At 53.1% G+C, this 13,497-nt stretch overlaps 5 protein-coding genes across 5 annotated transcripts; 4 read left to right on the plus strand and 1 right to left on the minus strand.

Annotated features, from left to right (window-relative positions):
* Positions 1-130: 130 nt before the first annotated feature.
* On the plus strand, positions 131-2,490 carry BO94DRAFT_553220 (uncharacterized protein; the record flags this gene model as incomplete). Its single annotated transcript, XM_025613641.1, has 7 exons — positions 131-262; positions 555-556; positions 1,236-1,444; positions 1,493-1,599; positions 1,656-1,842; positions 1,886-2,319; positions 2,350-2,490. 7 exons carry the CDS (start codon positions 131-133, stop codon positions 2,488-2,490), a joined length of 1,212 nt encoding a protein of 403 aa, XP_025472063.1.
* Positions 2,491-2,711: 221 nt separating this feature from the next.
* On the plus strand, positions 2,712-5,088 carry BO94DRAFT_508496 (pseudouridine synthase PUS7). Its single transcript, XM_025609667.1, has 2 exons — positions 2,712-2,967; positions 3,024-5,088. Exons 1-2 carry the CDS (start codon positions 2,753-2,755, stop codon positions 5,005-5,007), a joined length of 2,199 nt encoding a protein of 732 aa, XP_025472064.1. The 5' UTR covers positions 2,712-2,752; the 3' UTR covers positions 5,008-5,088.
* Positions 5,089-5,220: 132 nt separating this feature from the next.
* On the minus strand, positions 5,221-6,963 carry BO94DRAFT_571899 (uncharacterized protein). Its single transcript, XM_025614894.1, has 2 exons — positions 6,707-6,963; positions 5,221-6,654 (listed from the first exon to the last, which is right to left on the minus strand). The coding sequence occupies exon 2, from the start codon at positions 6,493-6,495 to the stop codon at positions 5,587-5,589; it is 909 nt and encodes a 302-aa protein (XP_025472065.1). The 5' UTR covers positions 6,496-6,654; positions 6,707-6,963; the 3' UTR covers positions 5,221-5,586.
* Positions 6,964-7,720: 757 nt separating this feature from the next.
* On the plus strand, positions 7,721-9,191 carry BO94DRAFT_531228 (uncharacterized protein). Its single transcript, XM_025610853.1, has 2 exons — positions 7,721-7,889; positions 7,955-9,191. Exons 1-2 carry the CDS (start codon positions 7,788-7,790, stop codon positions 9,077-9,079), a joined length of 1,227 nt encoding a protein of 408 aa, XP_025472066.1. The 5' UTR covers positions 7,721-7,787; the 3' UTR covers positions 9,080-9,191.
* A 1,070-nt stretch (positions 9,192-10,261) lies between these two features.
* Positions 10,262-12,233, plus strand: BO94DRAFT_224416 (elongation of very long chain fatty acids protein). Its single transcript, XM_025606243.1, has 2 exons — positions 10,262-11,236; positions 11,304-12,233. The coding sequence occupies exons 1-2, from the start codon at positions 10,445-10,447 to the stop codon at positions 12,144-12,146; spliced, it is 1,635 nt and encodes a 544-aa protein (XP_025472067.1). The 5' UTR covers positions 10,262-10,444; the 3' UTR covers positions 12,147-12,233.
* Positions 12,234-13,497: the final 1,264 nt, after the last annotated feature.

Here is a 13,497-nt window from a genome sequence, read left to right on the forward strand (position 1 = left end):
GACTTTCACGCGTTGTGTCAGGCGCTAAGTCAAATGCAGGGTATATAGCCTTGATTTCCTCTATGGGGAATTCGATCCCTTCAAAGATCGTATAGTCATCAAGATTGTCCTCGTTTTGGAAGACTATGCCATGGGAAACGAGCTCTCTCAGGTCCGAATGTCGTTCTCCGTCATTGACTCGGCCATTCCTGGTAATGGTCCCGAGAGAGATGTTGCTTCTTGGGGTGATGATTCGTTATTGATAATAGCGTTGAAAGAGTTTGTACGACTGCTGGGATGCTGTTGCGCCATAACAACCCGACAGTTGAGAGCGAGTATGTGCAGGGATTAAGGTGGGTCGGACCAAGGTCGCTGCTACTCGAGAGACCATTACCACTGAGGATAGTAGTGCCTTCTGGTAGGTCCCTGGGTAGCCAGTGTGACCAAGTGACACCTCCGTCACAGACGGGATGGAAGCTATTATCCCGGACTCATCCTTGTATACCCGATGGGATCCTCCTTGCCCGCGGCCAAGCGGCCTTCATTGCTGACACCATGTTAAAAACCACCTATAGCGGTATGTCCACGGGATATTGGACTGAAAACCTCTTTGGATTATCTCCGACTTTCGGCCCTGTCGTTGTGGTTTGGTGGAGTGGTTCGATGAATCCCATAGAGCCCGACTCGGGCTTTGAGTGATAGTATCATTTCCTGCTAACATATAGCGAATCCGATCGTATAGATCTCATTAGAAGCATACAGTTCTCCAGTTTCACCCCCCACAATGAAACATAGAGAATGCTAACCATCCTTGGCTAAGTTGATATTTGTTTATGTCAGCCAGACGCAGAAACCCCGAGAGCAGATAACAAGATAGCCCAACGCCTACTAACCATCCCAGCCACCTCAATAGTCAACCTCAAGGCATATAAGAAGCACATTAAACCCTTTTCGCACCCAAATCATTTCAGTGGTTTAGATGCCTGATTTCCGACGGCCCTCAGGGATGATCATGCCGATGCAGGTTCTGGGCTGAACGGCTTTCCTGGGTCAAAGAACAACCCTGTAAAGGGCCCTGCGCTACTTTGTCTGTGTGGGTGGTTTTCTTCTTCCTCCGTTTGCACAAAGAACCTATTACTCCCTGCACACTGAGTCTCCCAAGTTGAGATGTCGTCTCGGCTCGATGGCTGCTGATTAACTATTCTGTTATCGCCATGATCGTGCAGCATCGGCGGAGACGTAGACTCTCTTACAAGACGTCGCCGGGCCCCTCTTCTGATCTTAATTGCCTTTTTGGTCTTCCTCTACATTTATAAAGCGGCTTCTCTCAACATTCAGAAGAACGCTGGCGCAGACCGTTCCCGCACTCGTCAAAATATCGAGGACAAACCTCGGTTTGTCTATCAGTCTCCCTTCCGACAAAACCCCGACTTTGAATACGGAAGAAGGATATCCGATGCTCTTCGTAATATAGAGCGAGCCATGCTAGCAGCAGACGGGGGAGCCGATTGAGCGCATGACGTAATCTGGCAGATAATGCTTGGGGAGAAAGTAAGCCATCACGGCCGAGGAAAAGACTCCATAAAGTTCGAAGAGGACAATATTGAGTGGAGATACAATGTAAATACATGCATACAATTACCGCTCAAAATGAACATCTTACCAACAATGCACAGCTCATAACAGATAAAGAAGCCAACGCCTTCATTGCCAAATTGTCAAGCGTGCCAGATCTTCAGGACCTATATACGTCCTACCCACACGACGTCCTTCGCGCAGACCTCCTTCGATACCTCTTACTCTGGTATCACGGGGGCTACTACGCAGACATTGACACATACCTGGCAAAGCAGATCAAGGCATGTCCAGACCTCGAGCCATTCTTTCCCAAGATTGGCACACCCAGGCCCAACATTCTCACTAGTCGTCGGAATAGAAGTCGACGAACCATATGCTTCGGCCCGTATGATGCGCGAGTGGCATTGGACTAGGACCTACAGCTTTATCCAATATACCATGTTCGCGCCTAAAAGGTTCAGTCCGTTGCTTCGAGAAGTCATTGTTCGGGTTCTGGCGCATTCGGCACAGTATAAAAGACTGGGCCGGTTCTTTCACGGATTGAAGTACAATGAGAAGGATATCCTGGGTATTACTGGGCCTGGGGTGTTTACAGATACTATTCTTGACGTTTTGTCGGAGACACTTCCTTCGGCGCATGACTGGGTAAACGTTTCTGTTGATGCGGATGCGGGAATAGGAGATCTTGTCCCTGCATCTGGGGAAGCGGTTCAGAGACGGGTGACCTGGGCCCCGTTTCATAAGATCAGAGAGGGTGTCTGTGTGAGTGCTGAAGAAGCTATAGCTTGAAAGTCAATGGGTGGTATCTGTGTGTTGCCCATCAGTGTATGGGGAAATGGGCAAAGGCATAGTGGTTCAGAGGGATTCAGTAGCAAGCATGCATGTGTAAATCATCGGTTTGGAGGCACCTGGAAAAAGAAAGGATGGTGGTAATCTATACATGGATAATACCGGGCATTATAGCTACAGCAATAGCGCTTATTCTCTATGTGTTACACAAAACACGCATTGATCGCATTCGATGTAACTACTATAATCAAGTAAACAGACTTCCCAATCCGGATTCTCCCTAGGGCTAGCCCCACTCTAACCCGATGCGGGCAGGCAAAACCGTGACGGTAACTTTTCAATCCGGGGGGCTGTTCATGATTTCACTTGACTGCAACTGCAACTCGATTTCACTACCACCGTTGCTATGGAAGGCGCCGATATCATCGAGTCGCCGCGGAAGCGTCTCAAGACCGACAATGCCCCTGTTACCGATGATGCCACGCTTCCGTCCCCTGACGAGGTAATTGCGGAATCGGACGCGGCCAAGCTCTCCGCGGAGGAGGCGAGGGAACTCGAAGTCGGCATCACCGGCTTCGTCAGCGCGGACAACGTAGGGTTCTCGGGAATTCTGAAGAAGAGGTGAGGACATCTTTACCGTGAGCCAAACCTAGCGCTTACTGACCTTTTCCTGATAGATATACCGATTTCCTCGTCAACGAGATCGTGCCGTCCGGCCAAGTCCTGCACCTACAGGATATCCCCGCTCCAGAAGAACAGGCCAAGCCTGTCGAGAAGCCCACGGAGAAGCCTGCAGAAACTCAACAGGAGAAATCGCAAGAGTCCGCCGAGAAGGATGTCACGCCAAGCGCAGAGAAGACCCCGGAGTTCCAGATCTCAGAGGAAGACAATGCGCTCCTGGAATCCCTCTTCGGTGAAGAATCCACCAAGCGGATTCTGGGGCTGAACAAGCGCGCCCTTTCCAACCCTAAGTCGAAGCCGAGTGATCTGGGTAAGCTTCCCACTGTGGTCGTCAACGACCGCGACCTCCGCATCAAGATGCACCAGGCCATCCGTCGCATCTTTAACTCTCAACTCGAGTCCCAGACCGATAGCGAAGGCATGATGTCTATCTCGGCTGCGCCTAACCGCAATAATCGCAACGCGCAGGGTGAGCGTGGTAATGGACGCGCCCGTGTGCCCTTCAACTGGGATGAGCTGGGCGGCCCCTACCTGCACTTCACCCTCTACAAGGAGAACAAGGATACTATGGAGGTTCTTTCTTTCATTTCGCGTCAGCTGAAGGTCAACACAAAGAACTTCCAGTTTGCTGGAACCAAGGACCGTCGCGGTGTGACTGTTCAGAGGGCTTGTGCGCACCGGTTGCAGGCCGATCGTCTCGCAAAGATGAACCCTACCCTCCGCAATGCCGCAGTCGGCGACTTCGAGTATTGCAAGCACGGGCTTGACCTGGGAGATCTGAATGGTAACGAATTCGTCATCACTCTCCGTGAGTGCGATATTCCGGGAGTCGACTTCACGGACCGCGAGGCTGCCGTTGCGAAATCAAAGGAGCTCGTGGAAACGGCACTACGTAACCTCCGCGAAAGAGGATACTTCAACTACTTTGGCTTGCAACGCTTCGGAACCTTCGCTACCCGTACCGATACTGTCGGCGTCAAGATGCTCCAGGGTGACTTCAAGGGCGCCTGCGACGCCATCCTCCAGTACAGTTCTCATGCTTTGGCTGCAGCCAAGGAGGGCGAGAACTCGACGGCCCTCGTGAGCTCGGATGACAAGGCCCGTGCGGAAGCCATCAACATCTTCGAAACCACCGGCAACATTGGCAAGACTCTTGAGAAACTGCCTCGCAAGTTCTCGGCTGAATCAACCGTCCTGCGTCAGCTCAGCCGTGCCCAGAACGACTATCTCGGCGCTCTCCAAGCCATCCCACGTAACCTGCGACTGATGTATGTCCACGCCTACCAGTCCCTGGTGTGGAACTTTGCCGCTGGTGAGCGCTGGCGCCTATACGGCGACAAGGTGGTGGAGGGTGACCTGGTATTGGTGCACGAACACACCCACAAGGAGGCTTCCGCCAACGAAGCCGCCGCCGCCGCGGGCGAAGTTGACGCGGATGGCGAAGTCATCATCACCCCACAGGCGGGCGACAACGCCTACGTCTCCGAAGGAATCGCTCGTGCGCGCGCCTTGACCGCCGAAGAAGCCGCCAGCGGCAAATACAGCATCTTCGACGTCGTCCTCACCATGCCCGGCTACGACGTCCTCTACCCCGCCAACAAGATGACCGACTTCTACAAGGAATTCATGGCCAGTCCCCAAGGCGGCGGTCTCGACCCGTTCGACATGCGTCGCAAGTGGCGCGAAGTCAGCCTAACAGGCAGCTACCGGAAATTGCTTAACCGCCCAGGACCGGACTACTCCGTCGACGTGAGCGTCTACACCCAAGACGACGAGCAATTCGTCCAGACCGACCTGGAAAAGCTCAAGGGCAAGACCGAAACCCCTGCTGAGGCCCAGTCCTCCTCCGATGCTCAGGACAAGGTCGCCATCGTGCTCAAGTTCCAGCTCGGATCTAGTCAATATGCCACTATGGCTTTGAGAGAATTGTCTCGGGGTAAGGTGAAGGCCTACCAGCCTGACTTTGGTAAGGGTAGATGATTCGTGGTGGTTGGTTTTATAAATAATCCATAACCTATGTATATATGCTGTCAATTATAGCCATTGAGATTTTGAACAAACTTCATCTTACAAAACTTCCATCCCTTCAAATGAGCGAGCGTAGACCTACGACTCTGATATAGATGCTCAATCGGCCAAAAAACACCCTACAGACCTACTACCTCTGTTCCCTGTATTATTTCCCTCCTTATCATGATATTTTTTCAAGAAAGATATATATCCCTCCTGAGCTCCCTGTCATAAATCCCTCCCAAACATCTTCAATTGCCATTCCTCTGATTTAGTCCTAACCCGTTATGTAAGTATGTATGCATGTATGTACAATAGCGACAGTAGATATGGTATGGTATGATATGCATGCAACCCTTTCTCCCTCACAGAACAACCGTTCTTCTTCGTCTTTTTCATCAAATGTAAAGCGAGTGATAATACATACTACTACCTAGATCCACCCACCCATCCCATAATTCAAATTCAAATCCAAATCCAGATCCACAATAATATTCGTACTCATATTCATTCATAATCCACATCTAACGCCAACTAAGCACCCAAATCTCAAGCACGATGCATCGCCGGTCGACGCTCATCATCGTCATCCTCCCCGAATGACGACACAGAGGATATATCATCCAAGTCTCTGGATCGGCGCGAGATCTCGGATACAGCGTCGTCGAGGGGATGGTCGAAGGGGGAGGTGGGTCTGTTTTGGGGTTGGGGTTGGGTTTGATCGGGCCAGGCGGGGATGGTGGGGGTAATTACGGGTCGGGAGTCGGTTGGTGCGAGATGTTGCTCCTGCTGTAGGGGGTCTTCGGTAGGGAGGGTGTTGGTGTGGGTGCTTGAGGTCGGATCGAGGTTGCGGGGTTGGTCGGTGGTAGTAGGGGTGGTAGTGGTGATGGGTCGGCCGGGGATGGGCCCTGAGAAGGGTATATCGTGAGAGTTGGTGGGGGCAAATTCCCAGGTTGAGGATCTGTTGGGTGGGGGTTGGATATCGCGAGGGACGGTGACGGCCATCATGTCGGTTTGGGGGATGGGTTGGTTATGGTGTTGGTTGCGTTGGCGGCGGCGTCTGAAGATGAAGAAGAGTAGGGCCGCGATGATAGCTGCTCCGACTACTGCGACGGGGACGGCGATGGCGATGGTTTTGGTGTTGTTGCTACTGTTGCTTTTGGAGGAGGCGGAGGAGGTGGTTGTCGATGTTGTGGATGATTGAGATGTGCTTGCGGTGGCGGTCGTGGGCTGAGCGCTGGTCGATGTCTCGGTGACGAATGGGGACCATTGATGTGCGGTGGTGGTGCTTTCTCCGGGATAGTGTTCTGTTGTTGCTGTCGTGGCGCGTGTGGTGCCCCATTCCACCTCGTTTGTTGAAGTGGCATATTCTTCGGCTGTTGTACTGTATGTGTCCCAGGGAGCCTCGGTGGTGTAGTATTCACCAGGTCTGTCGTTGGTCTGGTCCATGCCAGACATCCTGCCAGTTGCTGGGTCCTGTGCTTGACTGACCCTGTTCCGCGGATGTGTTGTAGCACAGTGATGGGTTTATAAGCTCTCGGGTGGAATTGCAATGGACGGTATATTGTGATGTGTGTGGTGACACAAGGTGGTCAGTATATGACCGATTGGTCTCAACTATATTCATGGTTAACATCGAATACGGGAGGCTGAGAATAAGCACACTAACCTACTGTATGACAACGGTATGCGAGCCTCAGGTTGATTCTCCAGGCTCAAACAAAGTTATGTCAGTAGATGTGGTTCATGCCGGTCACAAGGCAGAGACCACACGCATGGGTACGCGAAGGGGAAAATGTATACGACGAAAAAAGAAAGAAAAGTACGGATCCCGTCCAGGAAATAAAGACGGGGAGAAAGACCCCCCAAGCTAACACAAAGGAAGGCTGACATGGCGCAGCAGCTTCTAGTGAAGGACGACTAGGGTTACCAAGTATAGCCTCGGACGGAGGGCCGCCCACTGCCAATCAGCAGAGGGTAGTCCAGCACGAAGCGCTGCCTACCATAAGGCACGACACGCATGCATCTCTAGACGAAACGAATAACTACCCCTCGAGGCCTAGCCATTCATATGGTAGGCGCCGCCAGGCTGTCTAGGGGGTCGCATCTAGCGCTGTCGTGGACCAGGACCGTTGAATGTCCGCCCTATGGGAACAAAGAACAACGCGCCTGACATTCATTCAAATAATTTCCTTGGTTCATGGCGGACGGGTGGTGCTCATAGGGCCGCTAAGTTGATAGCCCTGGGAGTGCAGCCTAGCTCCAATCACCGGTCCGCTGGTCTGATCGACGCATTAGCTCGCCGAGTTGGAGACCAGAGACGTAGCAGCGTTGCGTGGCCCCGACATGGGGGCCGAAGGATTTTGACCGTCGCAGATAGCCAGTGGGGATGGGGATGAGGTAAGATCATCGCACATTTCGGGTGACCAGCCGATATGTTTTAGAAAATAATCTTTAAGAATAGAGCATGTCAGAAGAGTAAGCATGACAATCATTAACTAAGTTAATAGAGAAGTAGTCAAGACTTGACCAGTTGGTCAAGGACTATCATCACATGACACCGGAGATTGGAGATAGTCGCCGACATGCGATCTAGCCGCATCTGGATAGGCGCGGGGACGGCGGCACTGCCTCTCGCTCTTATCTCGCTCCGGTCCCGGTCGGATCGGCGTCATCCGACAACCTAAGTACCTACCATTCCACACCGCTGCAACGTATTCCTCCACTGGTCGGACACCTTGTTACAGATCATGAGTGGATTCAAAGGTGTTATGAAAGAGGGCTGGCACCCTAAGGGCCGAGAAGGAAAGAAGGAGAGCTGGAGGAACGACTTCAAAGGCATCAATCAAGTGGTCTGTCTCATCCATCCAGGCAACCATTAAAGTCCCTAGCTGACACGATTGTATCCGGACTGCAGGCGGGATGGATGGGGAAAGGGAAGGACAAGGATGACGATCGTGAAGAACGTGTCGCCAGACCTCTATCTTCGCTCAAGGACCCGGCATCTTTTGGACCACCGCCGAAACATATCAAGTACCATGGTGCGGCAGCTCTGCCCAACGAGGTGACCCCAGATCGGAGAGGACTAGGTGCTCCGCTATCACAGGAGCAGACTAGTCAACAACATGCCCAGCAGCAACAGCAAGAGCAAAGAGAGGAGGAGGAGGCTCAAAAGCCGGCGCCTCCACCGGTGCCATACCGTGCGAACCGGACGGGTCTAGATACCAGCAATCTCCCGCCGCCCCCAGTCAGACGCATGGATTCTCCGGCAGAGCGCATACCTTCTCCAAGTCTCGGGCCAAAACCGAGCCTTCCACCCAGCCTTCCGCCTAGGCTCCCTTCTCGAAACAATTCCACTTCATCCCCGCATCCGCCTACCCCACCCCCGGCCTACTCTCCACAATCCCAGACACCCTCGCAAGCCGAGGGATACTTGAACCAAGCTGCTATTTCCCGTATATCTCAGGCTGGTGTCTCGGTGCCTGCTCTTGGAATAGGAAACAACGGCAACCAATGGAAGCGAGATAGCAATTCTGCATCTCCAACTCTTGCTGGTTCTGTCGGTCAAGCACCAGTGAACGAATTGCAAAGCCGTTTCTCGCAACTGAGGACCTCGTCGTCGAGCTCTCCGGCTTCTGCGCCTCCCCCACCTGCTCGAACAAATACAAATGGCAGTGAGCCACCATCCGTTTCCGCCTCCGACCCCAGAAGTGGCTCGTCTACCTACAATGATTTCCGGGAGCGGCACAACGATAAGATCCAAGCGGGAAAGCAGAAGCTGAATGGGCTGAATGAGAAGTACGGGATTTCCCAGCGAGTCAACAAATTCATTGATGACCAGAAGGCCCCCAAAAATCAAGCACCCCCAGTGCCACCGCATCCGAATGCAAACCGTTCCACGTTCAGTGTTGATACGGATACGTTGGCTAAAAAGAAGGCCCCGCCTCCACCTCCTCCGAAGAAGGCAGGGATGCGTTCCACGCCTGTCGCCGGGACAGCCCCGACGCCGCCGCCGCTTCCACTGAACACCAAACCCCGTTGAGCGGAGGTCTGGGTTGATGTGTCCGTCAGCGTGTATCATTAGCATATGTACAATTGCATAGCCTTATTGTTTCATATATATTTCTATAGTCAGTCCTACATATCCGAAGGAGAACGCATATCTGTTGTCGATATGCAATATCAGCCCTACCACTTCCCCGGAATTCCATCACATGTTACGAATCACACCGTTTCAAAATGACCTCATGTCTACTCCGCCAGAGGGAAGTATCGATGATCTCAGTCTGCGGTGACGATACAATATGGTGATTGACGCTAGAAAACGCCTTCGAGGGCACTGGAACTATAATGATCCTTTTATTACTTATGCCCTGTTCGAATCAATGATGGTTGAGTGATGTCAGGTGCTGAGTCAGCGCACGAGTCATGTGGCGGTCACGGGATCCACTGGACTGCTTCTGGAAGTTTGGATCTGGCCTGCGGGCAAAGGAAAAACCCAATGATGTTGGATGGCTGTCAACTCCGACGGTTGATGTCATGCTTGTAAGACAGCATAATCCCGATAGATAGTGGATGATTGATAAGTAGATACTCCGTAAGGAGGCATGAGGTCCATTAGATTGGACACAGTGCTGAACCCTGACTCGTCTTCCAGGGGATTTCATTTTTTTTTTTTTTTTTTTCAATGGATTCGACGGGCAGGTTGTCAGGTGAGGAACAAACAAACACCCGAAGTATAGAGTAGATACTACTATGTACTATAGACAAGGCATGCATCAAAGAGGATCGGCGGACCGAGGATAACCATTTCGACTACTATCATCTACGGTTATCGACCAGGATAATCCAGCATTTCTCTATCGCTGCCTGCCACGTCTTCACATTCACAAGCATGCCAGAGCTCAGCTCTCCAGCAATGCTTTGTTGGGCCGAGGTTTGAAGACCGCCGAGTTCCCAACAAAACGCTGCGCGGCTCCACTCGCCGCGATCATCACGACTCTCATTGATCCACGGCGCAGCAATCCGGAGATTGACTGATCTGAAATTATGAATTAATCAGTCCGGCCTTGCTTTTTTCTTGTAGCCAGCGATCACGGTTCTTTTGACCAACCGTTCCCTCTCCTCCTGCTCTTCGCCGTGTCGCAAGGTTTGGTCGCGCCTTCAATTATTGTCTATCCCCATTCACAGAGGGATTTGCGCCTCCCTTCCCACCAGTCGCGCGTGTGGACTTGGCCTTTTAAATTTTCCTGGGGACTTTTCTTTTTCGCCTCGTCTGCTTGTCTACACCATTGATTCTAAAGGTGTCCGGTTAATTCTATTTCTCCCTTGAAATCGGTCCCACTACGCTTCTTATCTCCTTCCTCACCATCAGGCCATTTCAATCTCCACCATTCGCGCCCCGACCATGTACGACTTCACTGTCGGCGGCGAGGCAAACCCGGCCGTCATCCGCGTCGGCCTGCCTCCTGCATCCCTCCTGAACTTCCCTCCCAGCGAGCTCCCGGCAACCGTTCCTGCTCCTGTGGTTTCCGAGCCGACGTGGTACCAGCCCTTCAACATCCCTTCGGAGCTCTACAACCAGCTGTTGGACGTGCGCGTTCCTATCACAATCGCGAGTGTCTACGCCGTGACCGTCGTCCTCGTCAATCGCCTGAACAAGAGTCGAGGATACAAGCCATGGGGTTTCAGCCAGACTAGGCTGTTTAAGCTCTTCGTCATCCTACACAATGTCTTCCTGGCCATTTACTCCGCATGGACTTTTGCTGGCATGATTCGGGCCTTCCGTAACTCGTGGCCGACTCGGGATGATCCCAACTATGTCGCGGCTGTTGCCGATACGCTGTGCAAGATCAACGGGCCCCGTGGTTACGGAAATGCCGCCACGTACGACCCTACAGCCGACCAGTGGATGTTCCGCAACCCGGAGCTCAGTCTGGGTGCGGGAGGTGTTCCGGACTCCACGGATCTCGGCCGTCTCTGGAACGAGGGATTGGCCTTCCTCGGCTGGATCTTCTACCTGTCCAAGTTCTACGAGGTTCTCGATACCGTCATTATCCTGGCCAAGGGTAAGAAGAGCTCGACTCTGCAGACTTACCACCACGCCGGTGCCATGATGTGCATGTGGGCTGGTATTCGTTACGTCGCGGCTCCGATCTGGATCTTCACCCTGGTCAACTCTGGAATTCATGCTTTGATGGTATGTGTGACGCACCCTTCTTGCTAGATTAGTTTCATTGCTAATATATTCCGACTGTCGAATTTAGTACACCTATTATACCCTCACTGCTCTGCGTATTCGCATTCCCACCGTGATCAAGAGATCCTTGACCACCATGCAGATCACTCAATTCGTCATTGGCTCCGCCATGGCTGCCTCCTATCTGTTTTTCAGCTACACGCTCCCCGTGGGCCAGTCTGCCCCTGTCCCTCCTGTTGAGACCCCAGGTGTGGCTGTTGGCGCTGCAGGCGCTGGATTGGTGCCGTGGATCAAGAAGCTTGCTTTCCGGGCTGCCGGTGCCGAAGGTCTTGCTGAGAATGTGGGCGCCACTGAAGGCTCTGCTGCTGTTCGCGTGCTCCACGTCGGTCCGATGGTTACCTGCATGGACACCAGCGGTCAGGGTTTCGCCATCTGGCTCAATGTTATGTACCTCCTGCCTTTGACCTACCTCTTCGCCCGTTTCTTCGTTCGTTCGTACCTCTACCGCAAGGAACCCGGTCCCCGTCAACCTACCCACATGCACGCGGCCGAGAAAGCCGGACTGGATGCTCTGAAGGGTGTGAGCCGCGAGATCCGGAAGGCGGCTGAGATGAGCGGAGAGACCAGCGAAGTCACGGAGGATGAGTCTGTGAACAAGGTCAAGGCTCTCCGGGCGACCAAGGCTCAGCAGAAGACTGCCGAGAACTCTCCCATCCGCACCCGCGCTACCGCTGCCAAGCAGAGGACGCGTGCCGGCAACAGTGATCAAGACTCCGACTCGGGTTTCTCGACCGTTGCCAGCAAGAAGAGCGCCAAGCGGACCACCAAGGAAGAGATTCAGAGCTCTGCTGCCATTGTTGTGGACACCAAGGACTCCAACCCCTACGAGGTCTTGGACCGGTCGGCTTAAAGACCCGGCAGCGTTGGTTTTGGGTCACTTGTCAGGGACTCGAAACCAAGTTTAAAATACTCTTTGAAGATCTTTCTCGGGGCTGGGCAGCATGCCGCCTCGGGCCGAATCGCTGCATTGGCCATGCTTGCATTGTGACGGTTCGGTGATGTATGATATGTCGGTCGGGTTGCTCACGCGGGTTTTTTCGGCCATGCTGCATTCCTGCCAGCCCCGCGGCTCTCCGCCGCCGGGCCCCGGCGAGGTTGGCTGGTCCTTGGCCGGCCCTCCGTCAGACAGCAGCCTCGTACTGTACTGACTTTACCCCTGGGTCCAGGTGTATACGGTTTTGTAATGTATTTATTCTCCCCCACTGAACGGCTCCTCTTGGATTGTTTGCCCTTGCTTGCGCCGTTCTTGTTCATAATCATCCCCTCCGACCTTGTGGTGTGTATATACACTTCTTTCGAACATCACCCTCAGCTGGACGGGGAGGCTTTTTGTTAGGGGTTTAGGATGGGATTGGAAAAGTACTGTAACCTATGTCAATGTCATAAATAGTTTGGAATTGAGCGATTTTAAGGATAGAAAGTGCACGTTTTCGACTGGTCTTTCCAGTTCCCCGTCGGGGGGGGTGGGGTCATGTGCCCGGCTCCCTCCATCTCGGGTCCGTCTTCTCTCCATCTCCTCTCCGTCTTTCCCAGTCCAATTCCGAAGGCTCTGGTTCCCCCGCGGGTTCCCCAGATAACACGCCCGCATAATGAGGGCCTCTCGTTCTTGATCGCATCGTTTGGAGGTGTATCTATCTACTCAAGGGGATTTGCACGCTTGACATGCTGAGTTCTTGAGTTTGGTCGCGATGGCCACTCATTCGTACCTCGGCACACCACCTCCCTGAAGATAATCTCTAGGCAGCTGTCGAGCCATCGGATTCCCACGGGAAAATTGCACCCCCGGCCAGTGCTGTGAATGGAGGAAAAACCCTGGCTAGCTCACCCCACAGACACGTCCACCCCACGTTGGCTGACAACTCCGCCGGGCCAACGGCCTTGGTCCCTGACCTGGCTCCACCTCAAACTCTCACCATCACTTGGTCAAACTGGGGCAATCGGCACCATTTCATCATTCAAGCCCCAGTCCGTGATGACTTCCCCAGTGTATCCGGCTTTGCGGCCCAGTCATTTTCCATCGCACCTAAAGGATTCACTGAGCCCGCTCGGCTCTCGCTAGTCTCTTCACGTAGCGGCCGAGTACGGACGATGTCGTTCGGTCTTGCAGAGACTTTTGGAAATGACCATGGGGTTATGAACGCTACGCCACAATTCCAGCTGGAGGGCGGGGGCCTGGGTTATTGAGAGATTTGATGCCAAAA

This window comes from Aspergillus sclerotioniger (genome assembly GCF_003184525.1).
Source record: "Aspergillus sclerotioniger CBS 115572 chromosome Unknown BO94scaffold_3, whole genome shotgun sequence".
Taxonomy (NCBI): Eukaryota; Fungi; Ascomycota; class Eurotiomycetes; order Eurotiales; family Aspergillaceae; genus Aspergillus; species Aspergillus sclerotioniger.

Bases quoted from the DNA above. Each gene is read 5' to 3' on its own strand.
- BO94DRAFT_571899 (XM_025614894.1), bottom strand. From the start codon at position 6,495: ATGTCTGGCATGGACCAGACCAACGACAGACCTGGTGAATACTACACC.
- BO94DRAFT_531228 (XM_025610853.1), top strand. From the start codon at position 7,788: ATGAGTGGATTCAAAGGTGTTATGAAAGAGGGCTGGCACCCTAAGGGC. The intron at 7,890-7,954 runs GTCTGTCTCATC...TCCGGACTGCAG, and splicing joins TCAAAGGCATCAATCAAGTG to GCGGGATGGATGGGGAAAGG.
- BO94DRAFT_224416 (XM_025606243.1), top strand. From the start codon at position 10,445: ATGTACGACTTCACTGTCGGCGGCGAGGCAAACCCGGCCGTCATCCGC. The intron at 11,237-11,303 runs GTATGTGTGACG...TGTCGAATTTAG, and splicing joins CTGGAATTCATGCTTTGATG to TACACCTATTATACCCTCAC.
- BO94DRAFT_508496 (XM_025609667.1), top strand. From the start codon at position 2,753: ATGGAAGGCGCCGATATCATCGAGTCGCCGCGGAAGCGTCTCAAGACC. The intron at 2,968-3,023 runs GTGAGGACATCT...TTTTCCTGATAG, and splicing joins TCGGGAATTCTGAAGAAGAG to ATATACCGATTTCCTCGTCA.